Genomic DNA, 24,470 nt, shown 5'->3' on the forward strand with positions numbered 1-24,470 from the left:
AGCAGCAGACCATGCACTGCATGAAGTCTGACAATGTGCAGTGCGTTAACTACATGGTTGTGACTGACAACACATAACAGCAGTGGCGGATGGTGGGTTTGAAAGTTGAGGAGGCCAAGACGTGAATGATGAGAATATAAAAATATAAGGCCTGTGACGTACCTCATTACCCAGCGCAGAATTTATAGATTTTAAGAAATTAAAATTAGGTTTTCCAATTTATGTTTTAGGATTTTAAATCTTATGTTTAGGAATTTATATGATTTTACGGAGAAAAAAATAAAAATAAACAACATACTGTTAATATATTACAACGCCTTGGTAAAGATTGCCTCTCTCTCTCTAGTCCTAACCTACGAATTAGGTCTTTTTAGGTCATATTGAATTTAAGAATCTTACTCTTTGCTACATAAAACGAATAAGAAAAGCAATATTTCGAGAGTAAGGAGATAGCAACAAAATTGATTCTAACGTAAGAATCCGAGGCTTGCTCATTACTATTGCACAGTCTAATTTTACAGCAAATTAACTGGACGTTCCTCTTTCTTCGCAAACAGATCAAATAGGTCACAACATACTGAATAACTGCTACTAGAAGAAGCTAGAGACAAATCTAAACTCTAAACTTTCGATATACTGTATTTAAAATACTGTATAAGTAAATACATCTCGTAACACAAAATAATAAAATAACAGGAACACCCGCAAGCAAGAGAAAATCTAACAACATAAATGAATACTTTTACGCAGGGAGAGAAAACTAACAACGATTTTCTAAAACCAAGAAGAGAGAAAGAGAGAGAGCTTCCCAATACAGCCGAAACCGGCCGTGACTATAAGCAGTACAGTTGTCAGCGGTGGTAGGATGTCTCCAAATCGGCTCCCCTCGCGCGTTCTAGTCACGTTTAAACACTCTTCTACCAGCTATCTTATTGGTTGAACTTCTGTTGTCATGGTTACCGTGGAGTAGCGTCATGTAGCCGACTCCTCTCTCCCGCTCTCGCATAGACACTGCAGGCTGCTAAGATGTCGACTGTACAGGTTACAGCGCTATCTGTTATTTTTCAGTGCGAAACTATCTACAGTATAGCGAGCGGACATCACCAACTGAATGTGGTCGACTTTACGTAACTTACATCTTATCGTAGTGAATAGTAAAATTAATATAAAAGGAAAAATGTTCGTCATTTGCTGCAACTTGTCTGTGATCTTAATTCAGCTGAAATTATTACTGCCATATTGTGTTCTGGTAAAATATTAGGGGAGGCTTGGCCTCCCTTGCCTCCCCTGAAAATCCGCCGCTGCATAACAGTGAAAGAATTGTCACTCCAACCTGGAATAGGAGAAGCAAGTGTGTCCAGAATATTGAAACAGTCGGGATTAAAATAGATTTGTACGAGGTGGGTTCCAAGAATGTTAACAGAAGCCCACAAAGAAACCCAAAAAACAGTGTGCAAGCGAACTTTTGGACCAGTATGAGAATGGTAGAGATGACTTTCTTGCAAGAATTGTGACAGAAGAAGGAAAGACCACAGACCAGATCAGAAAACTTGAATGGATAACACTGAGATATCCGCCTTACAGTCCTGATCTGGAATCACCTTACAGACCTTATCTGGAACCATGTAATTACCATCTCTTTGGTAAACTGAAGGAATCCCTTTGTGGAACGAGGTTTGAAGATGACGACTCCCTCATGCATGCTGCTAAAGAGTGGCTCAGACATGTTGGTCTAGACTTTTACTGTGCAGATATACCGGCCCTCGTTCCAAGGCAGCGAAAGGCAGTTGAAAGGGACGGGGATTATGTGGAAAAGTGACATTTTGTTCCTATAGGATGTATCTACATTCTGTGAAAATAACAAAGCTGTAGGATAAAGGCCTCCCCACACCAACGCGAAATATTCGCAGCTGTTGCGGCGACGAGTATTTTGCGTATACAGCAGTAACGAAATTCGCACATTTCCTCACCCTTACGCGAAATATTCGCAGTGCTGGCTGAGATAAAAATTTCGCGTATGCAGAGGAATATCATGTCGTAGCTCCTATGATAGTCAATGAATTACACTGTTATTTTTATGATTGTCAGGTCAATGTCTGAGTAAAGCATAGAACAAATTTTGAAATCAAAATTGTTTTGAAAACGTGGGTGGAAAAAAATACTGCGAAGTGATCTGTTCAAAATAGATATTTACACCTTCGAAAGTGGTTAGCGGCAAACTTTTTTGTTTTTCACATTTGATGGGGGTCAAAGCGAGTGAAGTGTTGAGAAAGAATGGAAATTACTTTTAAAAGTTGCCGTTATTCAAAATCTTTACTGGTTTCTTGCTAGGAACAATGGTCTATATCACTAGCCACTTCTATCAAAAGCGTATAGTATTGTAGGGCAGCGTTTAGTAGCTACTTCTGAGAGCGGTGTTGAGGGACTAGGAGACCGTAACCTCTCGACCTATGAGTGCGATATGCCGAACTGAGATAACATTCAGTTGGGTATATCATCTGTTGAAAAACATTACCGCTCCATAGTCTGTAAAGAACCTTTTTAAATCTCTGCCTCTATGCAACGTCACAGTTTGCGTTTAGAAGGAAGAGAGATAGCAAAATGCTGTAATGTTTTTAATACTATACTAAAAGCATGAGATTTCTGCGGAAGATATTATAGGATCGAAGACTCATTCGAGGACGACCAAACATTATTGATTTGCGTTGCAAGAATATGAGAAAAGTTAAACGCTTTAGAGCAGAGCAAAGACAAATTGTCTCTAAGAGTCTTCGATAGACACCGATTTGAATTTCCAAAAAATAGTGGCAGAAAAGATAAGATGTTAGAAGGAAACAAGTCAAAAAGGCTAATAATAGTAGATATAGGTTTCGAAACTGATTTCTTGATGGTGGTCTCCTCAATTATAAAGGTGGCTCAACTAGTGGTGACTACCACCAAGAAATGAATTCCTCCAGCTTAGAGAAATGGTTGAGAGAGCAAACTTGCCACCTGCCTCTGTAACAGTGCGAGTCTTCTATGGACAAAATAATTCGAGTAAGTGGAGATGAGATGATGGAAGTGATAGTGATGATGGCGGTGGTGGTAGTAGTGGAATGAAAGTCCTAGTGCTAGTGATAACTCTGTCTTAGCTATGCCTTTGGAGTGAAAAACACATGGTTTTATGTGACAATAATAACCAGGGAACGGATTTATATGGACTAAAAATATATGAAATATGTAAATATATATGTAGTTATTTTTACCAAAATATGGAATTAAATATGGATTTTTACCAAAATATGGAATTAAATATGGACTTAAAATTATAAAAAAATGACTATGTACGTTAAATATTGGTACATTTTAATCAAACTAAACAAAAAATATAATGGACGTACCTTATCTTCCAATGTAGTTTCAACAAAACACAATTTTTATTGTCTGTTACCATAACAATAGGTTACAAACATTTCTTTCAAGTGCTGAAAAGTGAATCTTCTTCTATTGTCTCTGAGGATAGATTTATACTGACTAAAAGAGCGTTCGACGTCACAAGAAGTAACTGGTACATAATTCAATTTCACAATGTCTGCTGGGGATAAGTCCAAGTTAATCTTCACTGTTGATTCACCACTCATCACAGCAACAACCTTTTGTAGTTCTTCATATCCAGGGTTTTTTGAAAGTACAGTGTCCACCTTAGCTCTTACTGCATCTGCAACTTTACCTCTACCACGATTCAGTTGTTCCACAGTACTATTTATAATTTCAAAACTTTCAGATAGTGAAAGGTGCCTATTTTGGAGACTTTTGAGCGTTTTTATGATGCATGAAAATGTATGCTGAATGTGAGCTAAGTCATTCTTCACACTTATGTCACAGGTAACTGTTTTCGCAGTATCAATTGAGACTGCATCTTCAGAGTCCAATGCAAGGAGAACATTGTTAATAGAGTCTATATGTTCGGCATAATATTCAACTGCTTCTAGCCATGTACCCCATCTAGTTAAAATTGGCTTTGGTGGCAATGGAATTTCAGGGTACATTTCTTTCAACACGTTAACTCTACTGGGAGCTTTGAGAAATACTTTTTTCACTGATGAAATCAACAAATCTACTTTAGGGAAATTGTCTCTGACCACTTCTGCCACACGATGAAATGCATGCGCCACACAAGTAAAATGAGTCAATTTAGGATATACAACAGATAATGCTTGTCCAGCTTTGACCATATAAGGGGCAGCATCGCTAATAAAGAATAACACATTATCGTACATAATACCCTTTGGCCACAGGATACCCATAGCTTCGTTGAACAGTTTAACTATAGTTTTGTTATTGCACTTTTCTAGAACATCACAATGTAAAAGAATTCGTTCAGAATATTGTTCACTTAACAAACCGATAACTACATTACCAACAAGTCTACCTTCTTTGTCGGGAGTCTCATCAATGGAAACCCAAATTGAACTATCTTTAATTTCATCTCTTATCTTCTGTATTGTCTCATCGTAGATGGATGGAGCATACGTCTTCCTAAGTGTTGACTCATCCGGGATTGTATGTTGAGTGTATTTTTCAAGGAATTCCCTGAAGACCTTATTCTTTAGTTTGTAGAGAGGAATATCAGCAGAGATGAGAGAACGGCACAGGTCGATGTTAAACTCAGATCTTACATTCGATGTTGTTGGTTGTGTTAAAAACAATTGTCTCTGCTTGGAATTTAGTTGTTTGTTGGCCTGATGTTTACTAGTTGTAATGTGTTGTTGCACCAGGAACTTTTGTGTAGATGATACTGCACACTGACACAAATTACAAAATAATATTTTATTGTCAGTTGATAAACCATCTTCTTTAAATTCTGAAATGTAACTTGTTAGTTTTGATTTTAAATTGACTGAATGACGTACTTTTGGCATATTTACCGTCTTTATAGTATGATTTACAAAACTGAACCTATGTGTACTCTGACTGGCATTTAACTGTTGAGCTGCACAACTGAAGTCTGTTAAAAATTTTAAATTAAATTAATACAGTTTTGTAACTTACTTTCCCATTGTTGATAGGACTGCTAATTTTCAAATAACTCTGATGTTAAAGGGATTACTGAACATGTGTTTAAATCTCTATTGTTGAAATGTATTTTTAAAAGTTAATGGAATTTTGTTTTGTTTTATTGTTAAACCTAATATAATATGGACTGTTTTATATGAAATATGGAAAATATATGGAAATTAACGAAAATATGTACTAAACTCTAAAATATGGAAAAATATGGAAAATAAAAGTAGGATTTTTCAACCCTACACATTGTGAAACATAAAGATAATGCAAAATATAAATTATATTAGCTTTATAAGTAAATATGTATTTACATATAAATCCTTTCCCTGATAATAACATATACAAGTTAGACTATGTACATAATTATATAAATTGGGTGTAGTATAAGCAGTAATATGTGCTGTTGTCAGGAAGTCAGGAGGAGAATAGCAATGGCAAAAGAAGCTTTAATACAATAATGAGCATCTTCTGCCGACCTATGAAAAAAGAGAAGAGGAAGAGACTAGTGATGTGCTTTGTGTGGAGTGTGGCATTCTGTGAGGCTTAAACATGGACATTACGACGAAGTGAAAAGAAGAGACCAGAAGCATTTAAAATACGGTTATGGAGAATAATGGAGCGTATGAAATGGACAGACAGAATAATACAGTAAATGTTGTAAAGAGTAGGTGAAAGAATAATGCTGAAACTGATCAGGAAGAGAAAAAGAAATAATTGGCTGGGTCACTGGCTGAGAAGAAACTGTCTACTAAAGTATGCACTGGAACGAATCCGGAAGAAAAGTTCGAGGCAGAAGAAGATATCACAAGATAGACAACTTTAAGATACACGAATCATATGCGGAGGTTAAGAGGAAGGCAGAAAGTAGTGAAGATTTCAGATTGTTGGGTTTGCATTGTAAGGCCTGCCTTTGGGCAGAAAACTATGAATTTTCATTCATTCATTCATTCATACATAGTGTTCTGCCCTTAGGCAGAACTTTCATTATAAACCCAGCATTCTCCAGTCTTTCCTATTTCCTGTCGTCCTCTTTGTCTCCGCGTATGATCCATATATCTTAATGTCGTCTATCATCTGATATCTTCTTCTGCCCCGAACTCTTCTCTCGTTCACCATTCCTTCCAGTGCATCCTTAAGAAGGCAGTTTCTTTTCAGCCAGTGACCCAGCCAATTCCTTTTCCTCTCTCTGATAAGTTTCCGCATCATTCTTTCTTCACCCACTGTTTCCAACACAGTTTCGTTTCTTATTCTGTCTGTCCATTTCACACGTCCCTTCCTTCTCCATATCCACATTTCTAATGTTCATAGTCGGTTCTATCCACTTCGTCGTAATGTCCATGTTTCTGCCCCATACAATACTACACTCCACACAAAGCACTTCACTAGTCCCTTCCTTAGTTCTTTTTCCAGAGGTCCACAGAAGATGCTCGTTTTCCCATTAAAAGCTTCCTTTGCCATTGCTATTCTCCTTTTGACTTCTTGGCAGGAGCACTATATATATATATATATATATATATATATATATATATATATATAGTATATTCATAGCGTTCTGTCCAAGGGTAGGTCTTTCAAAGCACACCCATCATTCTACAGTCTTTCCTATTTTCTGCTTTCCTCTTTGTCTCCTCTTATGATCCATATAATATATAATTTTTAAGAATGTACGAGTAATAAATGGCATTTAACTGCTAATTCACACAATACTCAACTTGGATAGTCTATGTCTATATTCGTAATTTACATATCCTCAACGTTCAAGAACATCGTAAGGAATGTGTGCAGTACACAGCACATGGGAATGAGCTTATTATCATAAATAAAGACTTGCTACTACATCCATACAGTGAAATCTTGTTGCACCTATCGGAATTATAATATAATTGTGCTGCGTATGTATATAGAGCAGATGTTTTTCGTACGCTAGTACCAGCTTTTGTAGATGTTAATATAACTCACTTATCGCGATTACGTAATAATCAGGACTACGGAGTATAGCTCGCTACAAAATGTGGCCCTACACGAGGTACTTTACAAGTGCACACAAGTATGTTGCAGTATCAGTACTGCAGGCCACAATACAAAACTATTCCTTTCTAAGCGAGTTATGTACAGTAAAAAGGTAAAGGTATCCCCGTAACATGCCATGAAGGCACTTGGGGGGCATGGAGGTAGAGCCACATGCTTTCCATGACCTCGGCACTAGAATGAGGTGGTGTGGTAGGCACCACACTCTGACCACCTTTTACTAAACCCCGGGGAAAGACCCGGTACTCAATTTTTTTAGGAGGCTGAGTGAACCTCGGGGCCGTTCTGAAAGTTTGGCAACGAGAAAAAATTCTGTCACCACCTAGGATCGAATCCCGGACTTTCCAGTCCGTAGTCAGCAGCTCTACCAACTGAGCTACTGTACATGCAGAAATATTAGACTGACAAGTGATATATTTTGAAAGCACTGTGCCGTAAAAAGTAGGGACTGTTCATATTTGAAACTCAATATTTAAAAAAATCATTACATCTCAGTACACTCTGTGTTCTCTCAGTCCACTCCCTGTCTTCTCAGTCCCCTCTATGTCATCTCAGTACACTCTGTGTTCTCTCAGTCCACTCCCTGTCTTCTCAGTCCCCTCTATGTCATCTCAGTACACTCTGTGTTCTCTCAGTCCACTCCCTGTCTTCTCAGTCCCCTCTATGTCATCTCAGTACACTCTGTGTTCTCTCAGTCCACTCCCTGTCTTCTCAGTCCCCTCTATGTCATCTCAGTACACTCTGTGTTCTCTCAGTCCACTCCCTGTCTTCTCAGTCCACTCTATGTCATCTCAGTACACTCTGTGTTCTCTCAGTCCACTCCCTGTCTTCTCAGTCCCCTCTATGTCATCTCAGTACACTCTGTGTTCTCTCAGTCCACTCCCTGTCTTCTCAGTCCACTCTATGTCATCTCAGTACACTCAGTGTCTTCTCAGTCCACTCTATGTCATTTCAGTATACACTGTGTCCTCTCAGTCCACTCCCTGTCTTCTCAGTCCACTCTGTCATTTCAGTATACAGTGTGTCCTCTCAGTCCACTCCCTGTCTTCTCAGTCCACTCTATGTCATTTCAGTATACACTGTGTCCTCTCAGTCCACTCCCTGTCTCCTCAGTCCACTCTATGTCATCTCAGTACACTCTGTGTCCTCTCAGTCCACTCTATGTCATCTCAGTACACTCTGTGTCCTCTCAGTCCACTCCCTGTCTTCTCAGTCCACTCTATGTCATCTCAGTACACTCTGTGTCCTCTCAGTCCACTCCCTGTCTTCTCAGTCCACTCCCTGTCTTCTCAGTCCACTCTATGTCATTTCAGTATACACTGTGTCCTCTCAGTCCACTCCCTGTCTTCTCAGTCCAATCTATGTCATTTCAGTATACGCTGTGTCCTCTCAGTCCCCTCTATGTCATCTCAGTACACTCTGTGTCCTCTCAGTCCACTCCCTGTCTTCTCAGTCCACTCCCTGTCTTCTCAGTCCACTCTATGTCATTTCAGTATACACTGTGTCCTCTCAGTCCACTCCCTGTCTTCTCAGTCCAATCTATGTCATTTCAGTATACGCTGTGTCCTCTCAGTCCCCTCTATGTCATCTCAGTACACTCTGTGTCCTCTCAGTCCACTCCATGTCTTCTCAGTCCACTCTACGTCTTCTCAGTCCACTCCCTGTCTTCTCAGTCCACTCTATGTCTTCTCAGTCCAGTCTATGTCCTCTTAGTCCACTCCCTGTCTTCTCAGTCCACTCTATGTCATCTCAGTCCACTATCTGTTCTCTCAGTCCATTCTATGTCCTCTCAGTCCACTCTATGTCATCTCATTCCACTCCCTGTCTTCTCAATCCACTCTATGTCCTCTCAGTCCACTATCTGTTCTCTCAGTCCACTCTATGTCCTCTCAGTCTACTCCCTGTCTTCTCAGTCCACTCTATGTCATCTCATTCCACTCCCTGTCTTCTCAGTCCACTCTATGTCCTCTCAGTCCACTATCTGTTCTCTCAGTCCACTCTATGTCCTCCCAGTCTACTCCCTGTCCACTCAGTCCACTCTATGTCTTCTCAGTCCATATGTCCTCTTATTCCACTCTATGTCTTCTCAGTCCACTCTATGTCTTCTCAGTCCACTCTATGTCCTCTTAGTCCACTCCCTGTCGTCTCAGTGCTTTTCTGTAAACGAACAGTGACGTGTATTATGCAAATCAAGCTTTCAAGTACAACTCCCTGTAAAGTTGATTTGAATAATTTCGAAGGAAAAACAAAAAACCACAATTTAAGTCACACAGAGTTAGTGTGCACTCAATGTTGGTTGCTTGACAGTTGTCAGCCCACTTTGAGGTCTGTGGATATAGAAGGAAAAATTGGATCGGTGTTGGGTAGAGTTCCTGGATAGCTCAGTTAGTAGTGTGTTGGTACGTTTAACCAAAGGTCCCGGGTTCGATGCCCGGCCTCGGAACAATTTTTCCCTCGAAATTATTCAAATGGAGATGATGATGAAAGAGGGGAAGTGTAATTATGATGGCGAAATGACTTCGAAGTCCAAAGCTGAAAGTTACCGAGCAATTCTGCTTTAATTGGTTGAGGGAAAATCTCAGAACCTCAACCAAGTAACTTCTTCCAATCAGGATCTGAACCCGGCTCCCAGGCCCACTCATTTCACGGTCAGACATGCTAACTGTTACTCCATAGTGATGGACCGAACAAAATCTTAAGATCTTTTGTGAACTAGAGAGCTGTGCCATCACTGATTCTATAGGACACTTCATATTTGAGGAGTTCATTTTCATAATGTCTCTTGTCCACCTGATAACGAAAATGAGCTTCCTCTGTCCATGAATTCTTAAGATATAACTCTACATACAACTGTCACGATTTGGCTTCAGGACATCTTATAAACCACTAAAATCTTGCGTTAAAAGTGATTATTGAAATCAAACTGACTCTTGTTAACAACAGAATTTTCGACAAAATATTAGTTCCAGCTTTGAAATCAAAGAGTCTCATGCTCCCATCTGATTCAAAATGCACCTACCTCTTTGATTTCATAATGTCTCTTGCCTAGCCGGTAAGAAATTTTAAACCTAAAAATGCTTTTCGTTATTTCCCACAAAGTTATTGGAATGGAAATGGGTCGTTTCGAAAATAAGCACCTCATTTGTCCACTTCGCAATTTGTTATTACTTGTATGGTCACTAGTTGTAGATTGAATATCATCAACGATAATAGAAAATACATCAACACACTATTAGTTGTAGTATTATCAGGTTCTTCATTATTACTAATACGTTTACTTCCATTTTGTTTTATACTTTTAAAAAATGAACCGATATCTCGTGAACCCGTTGACACACGAAGTGAATTGGATAAGCTTTCTCTTAAAAATCTTTAGGTTTGTCTCAATTCTTTCTCGGTTTACCCATGCTGTAAAAATGATAAATCGCGTAATTAATGTCTATATTTAGAAACAAAACATATAGTACGTAAACATTGAGTTGTGTATTAATTTGCAAATAAACTGATTATAACTCCTCACATCCAATGCTAGAGATAGGCAGTGGCCTTTATCAGTTTGATCTGGGAGGCCCCCCTCTCCCCCCCCCCCCCCATACCTTTGTCTATGTGCAACCATGCTGAAACTCTAATTTTTCAGCAGTATATGCCGAGGATTATGATTGTGATATGTCTCGTGACCGGAATACTGTACGAAATGGAAACATAAAAATTGGAGATTTATCCTTCAAAGAGGTGGAAAAATTCAAATACTTTGGAGCAACAGTAACAAATGTAAATGACACTCGGGAGGAAATTAAACGCAAATTAAATATGGGAAATGCCTGTTCTTATTCGGTTGAGAAGCTTTTGTCATCTAGTCTGCTGTCAAAAAATCTGAAAGTTAAAATTTATAAAACAGTTATATTACCGGTTGTTCTGTATGGTTGTGAAACTTGGACTCTCACTTTGAGAGAGGAACAGAGATTAAGTGTACAAATCTGGCTTTCAGGTAGTAGCTCCCTGTAAAGCAGGTTTGAATAATTTCAAGGCCTTGAAATTATTCAAACCTGCTTTACAGGGAGCTACTACCTGAAAGCCAGATTTGTATAATACATTTGTTACTGGAGGTACATTAACAGAAAGCCACAATTTAAGCCACACAGTATTTGTGTGCACTCATAGTTGAGTTCTGGCGTCTTGTCAGCTCATTTGAGTCGTATGGATACAAAGGTAAAATTGTGGCGGTGTCGTGTATAGTTCCTGGGGTGGCTCAGTCAGAAGAGCATTCACGTGCTAAGTGAAGAGATTAAGTGTGTTTGAGAATAAGATTCTTAGGAAAATATTTGGGGCTAAGAGGGATGAAGTTACAGAAGAATGGAGAAAATTACACAATGCAGAACTCCACGCATTGTATTCTTCACCTGACATAATTAGGAACATTAAATCCAAACATTTGAAATGGGCAGGGCATGTAGCACGTATGGGCGAATCAAGAAACGCATGGAGTGTTGGTTGGGAGACCAGAGGGGAAAAAGACCTTTGGGGAGGCTGACACGTAGATAGTAGGATAATATTAAAATGGATTTGAGGGAGGTGGGATATGATGATAGAGAGTGGATTAATCTTGTACAGGATAGGGACCGATGGCGGGCTTATGTGAGTGTGGCAATGAACCTGCGGGTTCCTTAAAAGCCGTAAGTATATGCCAAGGAAGACTAAATGAATAAAAACCATGGAATGGAATAAATAGTAACAACATTGATGGAAAAAAAGAGACATATTTGAATTGAAAATGTTAACTTTATTTCACATTACATTTGACTGCACATAAATTGGAAGATAATACATATTAAAAAGGAAACTGAAAGGAACACGGATTTGATTGACAAGTAATAACAACAAGACATAATTAATGTATGTATTTGAATGACCAGTTCACAAAATCAACTCACTCCTAGTGAGTGGCAATGGCGGCTCCTGGAGGGGCCTCTGGGGCTCCAACTTCCATGTGTACAAGTCCTCTCGACAGATATGAATTAAACGTAAGCACCTGCTCCCACTATGAGTGATCTGCCATTCCAAAAATACCAGTGCTTTTGTTTGCTATTTTGGTTTTTCATAATAGCCCCTCCATGATTAAACTACACGAGCCACCACTGGTGAGTGGATTTATTAAATATTTTTAATGTTGCTTATTCAGCATTGTATAACACTAGTAGATTTATTAACGAGTCAAGTTCAGATTCTATTTCAACTAAGATACGCACAGTTTCAGGTTCTATTTACTTTCTGTAAGAGGCTGGCTCTCGTAAGTGTTGTAGGAGAGAAACAAGAATAAAACAACACACAGTCTTCAGTTGCCTCGAAATTGAAGATCAAATGACGTATTTATAAAGGTGTTCTATTTGATATGTTTAAAATGCCATTTCTGATAACACGAACTTCTCAAGTTCTACAACTTTTTGCATAAATTATTTGTTTGTGTTCATTTAGAGATGTGAGCGAAATATATGCATAAATATAAAATGATATAATTATAATTATAAGAAGCATATTACTAAACAGATATTATTTCAAGATTTTGAAGAGTAAGTAGCAAGTTTCAAGCACTCCTAGATTGAATGGGATTCAGAATGATTTCTGTAACCATCTGTGAAGAAGTTCGGAGACTTGATCAATCTTATTTTACACATATGATTCTGCTTGTCTTCTGGATAGGGAAATTGTTAACTCAGAAGATAAGAGCACTTTAAACCATGACCACACATGATTCTGCTTTTGATAGTCTCCTTGTCTTATGGATAGGGAAACTGTTAACTCAGAAGATAAGAGCACTTTAAACCATGACCTAAACTTAAAGAGAATGTTTGGAACAACGTCAGAGTGACTATTGAGATGTGATGTTCTGACTTCTGAACACTTCAAATGAAACTTCTCTGACCATGTTGACGTAGTGTCATAAAGAATTCCATTCTGTAGTGGGAGAATCTTTCAATGGAACACATTACCATCAGGAATTTTAAGACGTATTGATATTGCATAAGTGAATTTTTGTGTGAACGAATATGCGATAAATACTGATGTCTACCTACTGATTCCCTGAATTTGGTTCCTTTTCGAAGAAAAGAATATAAAGGATTAAAAACTAGTCATAATTAGATGGATTTGGATCCAAGTATCTTATATTTAATGCATAAAACGAGTAGGTACTTTTTAATAAGATATTTCAACAGTTTTAGAGAAACAAAAGATTTGTAAGACTCCTAAAAATATCATCGAATTCTGTTTCAGCATGGATCCAGCTATGCAAAGGTTACTTTATTTGGAAAGAGGTAATCACAGATTAAATTGAACTAACGAATCAGAGACTTTGAAGTCTCTTACTGCCATATATTTACTTTGTATCATCTCACCTTTAAAACAAATATATCTTAACTTCTTCAAGCTACTTTGTCCCTTCTGATTAGTGATAATAATTATCTTATCAGAGCACTGAGTCCTGTATTACTTCTATAGACGTAACTGAATGGAGAAAGGGACAGGAATGGCGAGGCTCTTAATAGGGAGGAATGGAAGAAGCTTCTGGGAAAGGCCACACTTGGCTGTCGAGCCATTGATGATGATGATGATGATGATGATGATGATGATGATGATGATGATGAGGATTTCTATAAATATAAAGATTCGGTTTGATACTGCTAGAAAGTCAACAACAGTAGTACTGGTAGCAACAGTAGTAGTATTAGTACAGTAATAATAACAATAATAGTAATAACACAGTCTACTATATACAGTTGCGAAGCTCAATATGTAGTAAAAATGCAAACATGGGTAGTTGCCCACCACTAGGATCGCTACTATGGCCTCATCATCGCAGATCTCTCTCCTAGTAGACGACAGAATATGCTACACTTTCGTTGTCGTGTTCTTTTGAACAAATTAACACCTTCCTTCCATTATTGAAATATTAAATGCATAAAGTTAATTTATTATTTTAATGAAGTATATTAAATTCCACCATAAACTCGAAGATACCTGCAAGAAATAGGTTAATATTATTTTTGTTTGTGCAAAACAAACTGAAATTTACTATAAATGCTTCACTCATTCAAGATTATAGCGATAATTAACTATGAAACCAATAAATATTAATTTTCATTTCCCTTTACAACAATAATAATGGAAATATGAATTAATGGAATAAATTACGTGTATCGGTACTTGTAGTGTAGGCTTACGTAGTTAACAAAGTGGGATGAGGTTAAGCAATAATAATCACACCAGAATTGGAAATAAAACGTGATCAATAAATTTTATTGTAACAGACTTTTTCTACGTCTCTAGTAAAGTAACAAATGAAAATAACAACAAAATTAACAGCTATAATTAAAAACATATCCCTTGAAAAAAAAAAGAGTAGGCCTAAGCAATAATAATCCCACCAGAACTGAAAATAAAACGTGATCAATAAATTTCATTAAAACAAACTTAATTTTTCTACGTCTCTAGTCAAAATATTATTATTCCAATTATTGTATTTTAGCCATTAACATTTTCATTACAACCAATAACGAACATTTCACAAGCATCAATGTGAAATACGCAACGAGCTAGCACTCGATGGAAATACGACACAGTCCAAAGTCGACCGTGGACAGTCTATTGTTTATAGTTGCTAACCGCCTGGAGCGCTTTATCACGAGATTTGCAAAAAATCACCTCAAACTTCGCGACTGTATATAGTAGACTGTGGTAATAATGAGTGCTAATTACTGACTACAAATAATTCCTTCGTCTATGGTAGAAATTATATTGCTTGTCATATGAGCTGGTTAGAATGACATGCCTGGATTTGTGTTCCTTTTTAGGTCCTCTATTTAGTGTGATGTGCTGTAAATCATTAGTACAAAGACTGGCTAATAGGAGCAGCACCAATTTTGTCTACTGAACTCAACATCTGACTAGTTGAAAATGACACTGGTGTAAGTCAGTTAAAATGCAGTGATATCAAAAACTTTTCCTTACATTTCTACTGTACCTTGTTTTTTTGACTATACTTGCTTAATCGTAAGTTTTAGTTGCCATGGTAATAGTTTATGAACCCAAGGACAACTGCAAAAAGTGTGACATTTTTAAGGTCATCATCATCATCATCATATCCTTCACGTATTAGACCCTACAGGATCTGTTACGGTCTCATGCCAGCGCTTGCGTGGTCTTCCCAATTTCCTCTTTCCTCTTGGTACACAAGTAAGAATCTGTTTAGGCCATCTAGTGTGATCCATCCTTTCGACATGTTTTTTCCACTGAAGGCGATATTGTTGAACAAAATTAACTATAGGATCCATGTTTAGTTCCTGCAATATGTCCACATTTTTACTGTGTTCCAGCAAAGAGCATCCCGCTGTTCGTCGCATGAACCTCATTTCAGCTGTCGCCAGCCTTTGCTCATCGGCTTTTCTGATTGTCCATGCCTCGCTACCGTAAGTGAGGACCGGTCGAGCTAGTGTTTTATATACCTTTAGCCTTGTATGTTTCTGAACATGGGATGATTTGAAGACGGTGTTAATTACGCCAGTGATTTTTATAAATTTAGATATTTTGTTTGACATATCTTCATCGGTGATGTAAGAGAGGTTATAACCTAAATAGTTAAATGAATTAACACGTTCAATTAAAGTATTATTTATCATGATCTTACTGGGAATTGGGTTCTCTCCCGAAAATGCCATGACTTTCGTTTTCTCTTTCGAGATATCCATATTGAAATCTGAGGCGATTATTTGCAAATTATAAATGGCTCTCTGTAAAGCATCCTCTGTTTGAGCGATAATAACCTGATCGTCGGCAAACATTAGTGTATCAAGAACTGTGTTTCGATTAATTTGAATTCCAGCATGATGACTTTGCCTCCAAATGTATAAAATATGGTTCATATATATATAATAAACAACAGAGGGGAAAGACCGCACCCTTGTCTAACACCTTGGTTGATGGAAGTCCAGCTAGTAGTTCCGCGTTCAGTTCTTATGGCAACTTCATTTTGTTGATATAAATTATAAATGGAGAGAATGATTTGGTTTGGCACATTACCATCTCTAAAAGTTTATTTCTCTCAACTCTATCAAAAGCTTTTATGAAATCAATAAAAGCTAAGTGGGTTTGAATATTAAATTCTCTGTGCAAAGGGTAGTGAAGTTCATTCCATCTATCACCTCTCCTACCTAATTCCCAACCTCACCTTCACGTGGTGCAACCTGTTTCTAAACAGACGAGGCTCTGGGACCGAGTCACAGTGGTATAACTGTTCCAACACATATGGAGGAAATGCCATATAAACGCCTGTCCAGAAGGCTATTAAGGTAGCAGCCCTACCACTGGACTACTGTGCGATAGGCTTGTAACCTATCCACAGGAACTCTATATTACATTCAAGTCTCATAATATTAACAGCTGGAATGCAGAATCTGTTGACGACTATGGTGTGAATAGGACATTTTTAAGGTAAAATACTCTAATGTATTTGGCCTATAACAAATAATATCAAGTTTTTTTTTAGTAGGTTATTTTACGATGCTTTATCAACATCTTTGGTTATTTAGCATCTGAATGAGATGAAGGTGATAATGCCGGTGAAATGAGTCCGGGGTCCAGCACCGAAAGTTACCCAGCATTTGCTCATATTGGGTTGAGGGAAAACCCCGGAAAAAACCTCAACCAGGTATTTTGCCCCGACTGGGAATCGAACCCAGGCCACCTGGTTTCACTGCCAGACGTGCTGACCGTTACTCCACAGGTGTGGACAATATCAAGTTAATCTTTTTGTAATTCTAATTATATTTTCATGCAAAAAAGTACAAATTTTTCTAAAATAATATCAAACAGTGTTGTAATAAACAGACAACAAACCTTGTCAACAATACATATTTATTTGGAATATTACTCAAATTTCTTTCAGTGAACCCAATTACAGTGTAGAATGACACTGATTTAAGTCATGTAAAAATAACCTACAGGTTGGTTTTGACACAAATTAATGCATATTAACAAAGGGGCTATGTCCAAACGCCAATTCATCACTTACAGTTAAATATATCCAATCTTGAATTTTTTACAGATAACTTTACAAAACCTTGGATTACTCAAAACAAAGTTTATATGACTTACACCACTATCATTCTAACCAGCTCATAGCCTATGTGTCTACCATAGATCCGAAAAGAATTTAAAGATAAATTAATAATATATTATTACCGGTATTATTATTATTATTACTACTACTGTTGTTGTGAATGCAACAGTGTTAATAGAAGATTCTTCAATCCAAAATTGAAACAGTAATCATTCTGATAATGTGTGAAGTTTCTGATCTCTTTGGTGTATCTATGTATGTGCTTGAACATTAATTGTTAGGAATACATTCATTTGGAACAGTATTCAACATAAACTTGACATGATGATAAAGAGACAATACCTAAAGTCTACTTTTGATTTTTCTATCTTCTCTCAGTTTCCTTGAAGTATGACTCTAAAGATAATACGTTTATGAATGCACATGTGCATTGTTAAATACGTACAAGACATCAAGAGTACCACATAAAATAGGTACTACCATTACTACTCATATCTGGCGCTAAGTCTTATGGGTAATATTGAAAATAAATAAAACGAACTAACAAGTTTTCTCAACCTATATGTTCAGACCACAATTACACTGAAAATCAATGTAAAAAAAATCTACTCATATGGTTATAGTTTTTTCAGAAAAAAGGAAAAAATCAATGAGAAATTATTAGAAAATTAGAAACAGTGTGCAATATAAATAAAGGAAGAAGGTGGTCTGAGACTTTTGTAGAATCTGAACTGCGTCATAGATGTAGAGCGATCCAATGTTTCAGAACTACATATCAGTTTACCGGCAATTATCAGGAAAGACTGGGGATGGGGAAAGCTTTAAATAGAGGGATGAAAATATTACAATCACGATAAAAATAAGAGTGTGGTTTTTGCGTTTTTTTTTCAATTTTCCTTACACTTCATCACAATTTCGCCCCTTTGAGCCAGTTTCATTGTTGAGAATAAATGTTATTTATGGATATTACCGCGATAAATTGTATTTTCAGCTAAATACGAACAATTTCAAAGAATGCGTATTTTTTTTTTCAATTGAATACATTTTTCAGATTTCATTTCATTCTTCAGTACATGACTGGGAACTTAATTTTTGTGGAGTCTGGCTACTGTGAACCATGAATGCATGCTTTAATCTGCTACAGAGCATGTGGACCAGAGAGTTATGACTTTCTGACATAGACAAGGATATCATTCCAGGGCGGGAATGAAGGGGAGTACCAGCTATTTGTAATATTTCGATCGTTGATTTTTAAATTACAATAATTGCTGGTTGCCATAAAATTTTAATACGAACATTTATTCAGCATTATACTTTCATAGCCAAATGTATCACTCTCAAAGTATAACTGAGCACTTTTTTTTTAAATTTCATGGTTTTTGTTTGTTTGGTTTTGTATTTTTTGGCAACATAAATGAAACTGTAGTTATTTAACTCAACACTCTAAATAGATCAGATATATCCATTACCATTTATATACCAGTATCTTATTTTCATTTACCCCTCTTAACTACATAAAATAGCAAAACAAGTTTTAGGTAATAAATGCTACAGGTATGCCTTCAAATTATTAATTCCATAAAATGCAATTTTTTAAAACATTTTTACTGTAAATACAAAAAATTAATGCTATAATTTCACATCTCTGACTAAGAGTATAAGCCATATATTTCATCTGTTATAAAGAGCTACTCTACAGTCCGACTTGATGAGATTGGTAACGGGTCCAATAGTTGGGTTCTCCATTTTCTTGTCTTCCTTGGTGATGACTATAAATAGCTCCGAAATGTTGTATATCTCTTCATCTATGATACAATGCAAGTACCCAAAAATGTCGTGAAAGTCTCAAATCACAGTTAGAATAAGAAACTTTTGGAGAGAGCTTAATGAAAATTAACACACTTTTAAGTGAATTTTATTATTGGTCTGTGCACACACTCCCAATACAACAGAATTTTATGTTATTTTTAAAATGATATATTATCCACAATAGTGAAGAGTAGAGTTTGTGAACAGAAGTCATATCGACTGTGAAAGCAAACAAATCTGATATTTTAGAGCCCAGGAAATTAATTCCTAGAGAAATTTTTTAATGTTCAATATACAATATTTTTCTTATTATTATTGTAACAAATTTTAGTCCTGTTTTAACCCTTTTAAAAGTATTTTTAATAGTATAATTCTTTTTATGTCGGGCAATGTTTACATGCCAGTTAATTTATTCAATAAATATATAATTACTTTAAATAGACAATGGTTGGTAGTGTGCTTGATATGTAGATTTTTATAAAATGTATTCTTTAAAAACAGTTATTAAATTCATTATGAACTGGTAATACCTACATTGAAGACTAGGGCCTGTCATTTAAGGTTGAGAACCCTTGGCAATCAGGACATGATAAACACTCAATACCTCAACACTCAGTCTTACGCAAGGAAGAATCCCCATGCTCTCGCTGCTCTTTGAGCTGGCTGTCCAGAGCATTCACGGCGCCCAGTACTTGGAACAAGCTCTCCATCAGCCGAGTGAATACCTCCGTCAGATCCTGCTCCGTCCGCGTCACCACAAACATATCTGCACATATCACAAATTGATACACATTGATATTATTCGCATTGTACAAAGAGTATGAGAATATACAGTCGAACAGATTAGTGCTTCAACACTTCGGAACTGGATAATCAAGGGTGTCCATGTGTATTTTACAAGTGGGGTGGAGAGGCTGATGAAGGTCCTCAGTAAAAGAGCGGTGTAAGGCCTACCCACATAACATATTCAGCAATCTGACCTTGTGGAAGGAATTTCAGAGCATTTGAACTAATTATTAAAAAATTATATCTGTGGCCGGGAGGAAAAAGATCTTAAGTCAATTTTTTGTGAAAATGAGATTTTTATATATTCTGAAAGCGGAAACAATTCTCTACAATCTGGTAAAACGGCTAAAGTCAAATAAGACTCCTCACTGGATTTATAGAGCGTTACCAAATGTCCTAAGTACTTTTTGAATCGAGCACACACAGAATAAAGGACTTAAGTATATTTAATACTTTATTCCTTACAGACCATCACATGTTTACTTTCCATGCTCCCCTATTAAAAAGGTCTAACTTGTATTTTAGCCATTTTATCACATACTGATGCCCTTTCCTTTTAAAACTTTAAGCACCAGGGTAAACAGTCCTATAATAAAATTGTTTAAGACCCATTTTGCATTCCTAATAATTTACATTTCTCATTCATTTAGACATGAAAAAGGTCTTATGTTTACATAGTCTCTTCTACTCAGTTTGGGTTCTAGTTTTAAAAGGGCTTAAGTGCGGCGATTTTTGGAAATAATCAAGAAAATTGTTAAATGAACAACATTACCTATTTTAGAAGAAATATAAACAAATAATATGCAGGAAAAACCTCTTAATTAAAAAAAACTCTATAATTGACACCAATTTCAATCTTTCTACTGTTCTCCTGAAAAGTATCAAATTTTTACTTAAGACCTTTTTCCTCCCGGCCACAGATATAAGAGTTTCAAGTACAAGTTTTCATGAAAATGTGGCTGAAAAATAATTGAAAAAAAAAAATGATAGCTGAACATAAAGGAAATAAATATATTTTTGTCAATATAACTGAGAGTAATGGCTTTGTAATAAGTTGAAAATAATAAACTGTCCTTAATAAGTAATTTACAGACAATTGGAACATACATGATTTAATTTTTTACATAAATAAGTCAACATAAAAAATAAATATTGTTTAGCAGGTGAGGGTCTCAGCTCCCCCCCCCCCCCACCATAACCTATCTAATGAACGTCCTTGTGGATAATCATACTATTGCACATGCTAGCTGTAAGGTCACGTGAATTTCATTTACATATTTCTGTAACAGTTTATTGCGTTTGCTTTCACAATAATTTTTTTTTAAATGAAAAATATATTTTTCCATAAAACCTCACTTGTCCCAAACAAACTAATTTCTTCAGATACACAGTTAAATAAAATATGTAATTTTTAAGTTAAAAATTAAAATTAATAGCAAAAATTCAATTATTCAAAATAACCAATATTACCTTTATTAACACAATTAACTTGAAATTCTTAACCCTTGTTGCCAATGCCAGTGGAACTTTCCATTGTATGTTGCTGTGTTAGTGTTGACAGGAATCGAACCACTGTTTGAGGTGTCAGGGTTGTGGTAACACACCCACTTTTCATCACCTGAGACAATTCTGATAACTAGACTTCGTGGAATTGCCACGAGAATTGCAAGGTTTACTGTGCACGCGGTATAGACTGTATGAGAAGGGGACGTGCAACGGATGGAATATGCCTCTGATGTAAACACTGAGTAGTGTACTGCGGTTACGATAAAACCTGTACCCCGCATTCAAGAAATATAATGAATGATCATTGAAGTAGGGATGTCTAAACATGTAAATACACAATTATTTTATAGTGAGATATATTAACTCTTAAAATTTATGTAAGATACTCACATCTCCTTGAATATGTGCATTGCAGTGAAGAGTTACGTACATTTTGAGTGACTGCAAAGTAACCTCCTCCGATGGTCACTTAAACAGTTTTTATTTTGGGAAAATGTACGATCAACATCACACGATGTAATAAGTACATATTTGAAGAACGGAAAATCACTACTTTTTAGTACACCAACTTCAGATGTCTTGTCGTGACCTGATAGTACATCATTTATAGTACGAAGTTGTGAATAGGCAGAATTTTTAGCAATAATGTTTCTCAACTTACATTTCATTTTTTCTGAAATTACTGAATTGTTATTTTGGATAATGGTTTGTGATACTTTATCCACTATATTAAGGGCTTCTGAGAGTTGTAGTTTAGACGATTCTAACAGGATGATACTTTTGGACACGATTTTAAAATTAGAATCAATGAACAGAATATCTTCCACTAGCTGTTCAGAAGGCAATGATTTTACGGCTGCAACAGCGGAACTGTTTGTGCTAGCCAATGCATCAATTACCTCCATTATTTTGTCGTAATGTTCTGCATGATAATTAACAGCACCCAACCACGTTCCCCAACGGGTCAAGACTGGCTGCAGGGGTAAGGGTATTCCAGGGGCAATTATTTGGAACAGCAACACTCTCATTGTAGTACATGTATGTTTGATTTAATTCTTGTCTGCACTGAACAAATGTTAAGCTTTGACTATTCCAACCACAGTAATGCAAAAACAAGTGCTTACTTAGGCATACATTAGCTGTAGCTGCTCCATCTATTTGGACTGGTCACATCTCTTAACATGAACTGCTTATACTACGGGACTGGGTGGTCGCTCCCTCCTCTATACTATCGTACACCGGCAACCTGATTGCATGCTGCGTACGGCAATTCAACGAAGTCTACTGATAACCAATTCTCTAAGCCACACCGGATTCCTATCCTGCACATGTGTGGACATTGTGCCACTGTCATACATCTATGACCCAGTGGATGAGAGTAGGCCACTAGAGGGAACCCAAGAGGTGGAACTTAAACCGAGAGGATTCAATCCGACATCGGGACAGGAATCTGGTGTGACTTAGTGGATAGAGCGTCAGCATGTAGAGTTGAAAACCTGGGTTCAAATCCCGGTGCTGGAGAGAATTTTTCTATGTTTCACACATCCATCATCATATGATGACGCAGAATTTCTGTACGGAAATATCATATGTACTTCGGTACATCGTAATAATATACGATACAGTGTTGTTAAATAACGAAGTAAAAAAAAATTCTGTATGACTAGACAAGGACATGATAGGACCATATAGAGGAGACTTCTTGTGAAAGCCAAGACCCAAAAAGGATCGTAGTGCAATTGCAGATTATTATTATTATTATTGTTACTGTTATTATTATTATTATTATTATTATTATTATTATTATTATTATTATTATTATTATTATTATTAGTGGTGATAGCAGCAGCATATTGATTATGAATTGTTTTACAATAATATACATACCTGATTTATCATGAGCCAAGTGTTTACAAAATACATTTAAGATTCCTGTAATATCATCCTCCTCGGCACCACATGGAGATGCATCAGTTGCCCATGCTCCTCTGAAACATAGAAACCAGAAGATGGCAGATTAAAGCAATTCATACTGTGATTGTAAAGAACGTGTAATTCAGTCATCATATATTAGACAAGGGAACTCACAAACTAATTTAATATTATATGAAGTTAATAGTTTCTGCGTATTATGCAGTGATTCATGGAAAAAAAGTAATCACTTTAGGATAATATGATTTTTAAGATTTTTCACTAAAAAGTTCATATGGATGGATCCGATTTTGGAAGTTTGTAGAACTATAGCTGTTTGATTCTAACAAAAGAACACCTTTATTCTAGCTGTTTGATTCTAACAAAAGAACACTTCTTTATTCTAAATTATGTTTATAGATAGCCAGAAAATTTTCATTTTATTTTCACAGACATATGCATACACAGATACTGTTTTAGAAATCAGAGTTGATGTTCATAGTAAATTTTCTAACCACCCCTACGTCAATATACTTTTGTATTAGCATACAAATTACATGAATTGCTCGATCTCAAATGTGATTGAGTAATGCATCTCTTTTTCCCCATATTTTACCTAAATTTTGATTCAAGTCACAGAGATCATTATGGTGACATGCGATTTATAGTGGTGCATTTATTTGTGTCGAATAAACTGACATAACCTCTTAACAGTTCCGAATTGGACCCATGTTCATAATCAACTTTTATACCAGTGTCCATCATAATCCGAAGCCTAAGACAAGGCTTCGGACAATGACAGACATCATGTCGAAACTAGTCAGCCAGGTAATTTTTTACAATATTAACATGGTAAAGAAGTTATTGTTAATCAGCATTATACAAGTGTTAAACGAGTGTACCAAACAATGAAGGAACTTATATACTTGAAACGTTTTCAAAAATCATATCCCAAATTTATAATTTTTCTGCGTGAATCATTCTGACTTAACAAGGAAATATGTACAATTTATAATCTACTTAATTGATGAACTAGTGGACTTACTCGTGTTAATTATGTAATATTTGTCCGGCTTACAGCTGTTTCAGTGCTTCACGCACAATCATCAGAGCCTACTAGATCTCGGCGTCATCTCGAACTTCTCTGCCTGTTAGGAGGGTGTGTTTTATTGTTGGAAGGTGTTGAAGTGTGGAGTCGAATAGTGTGTGTGTACTGAAATTGATCTGTGTGTTGAGGATTTGATCGGGGTGTGTTTTAGTGTGTTTGTATATT

General features: G+C 36.5%; 2 protein-coding genes across 8 annotated transcripts in view; one reads left to right on the top strand and one right to left on the bottom strand.

Moving 5' to 3' along the window:
• Nucleotides 1-24,470, top strand: part of LOC138691641 (uncharacterized) — a 315,534-nt gene that overhangs the window by 81,456 nt on the left and 209,608 nt on the right. The window lies entirely within an intron of this gene.
• fry (Protein furry) overlaps nucleotides 11,834-24,470 on the bottom strand; it is a 719,047-nt gene continuing 706,410 nt past the window's right edge. For all 7 annotated transcript variants that reach the window (XM_069813811.1, XM_069813807.1, XM_069813810.1 and 4 more), the window contains 2 exons: nucleotides 23,174-23,274; nucleotides 11,834-19,760 (listed from right to left, as the gene is read on the bottom strand). In XM_069813811.1, coding sequence (XP_069669912.1) covers nucleotides 19,600-19,760; nucleotides 23,174-23,274 — 262 coding nt within the window. In that variant the 3' untranslated portion in view covers nucleotides 11,834-19,599. The remainder of the gene's footprint in view (nucleotides 19,761-23,173; nucleotides 23,275-24,470) is intronic.

Source organism: Periplaneta americana, chromosome 16 (genome assembly GCF_040183065.1).
Source record: "Periplaneta americana isolate PAMFEO1 chromosome 16, P.americana_PAMFEO1_priV1, whole genome shotgun sequence".
NCBI lineage: Eukaryota > Metazoa > Arthropoda > Insecta > Blattodea > Blattidae > Periplaneta > Periplaneta americana.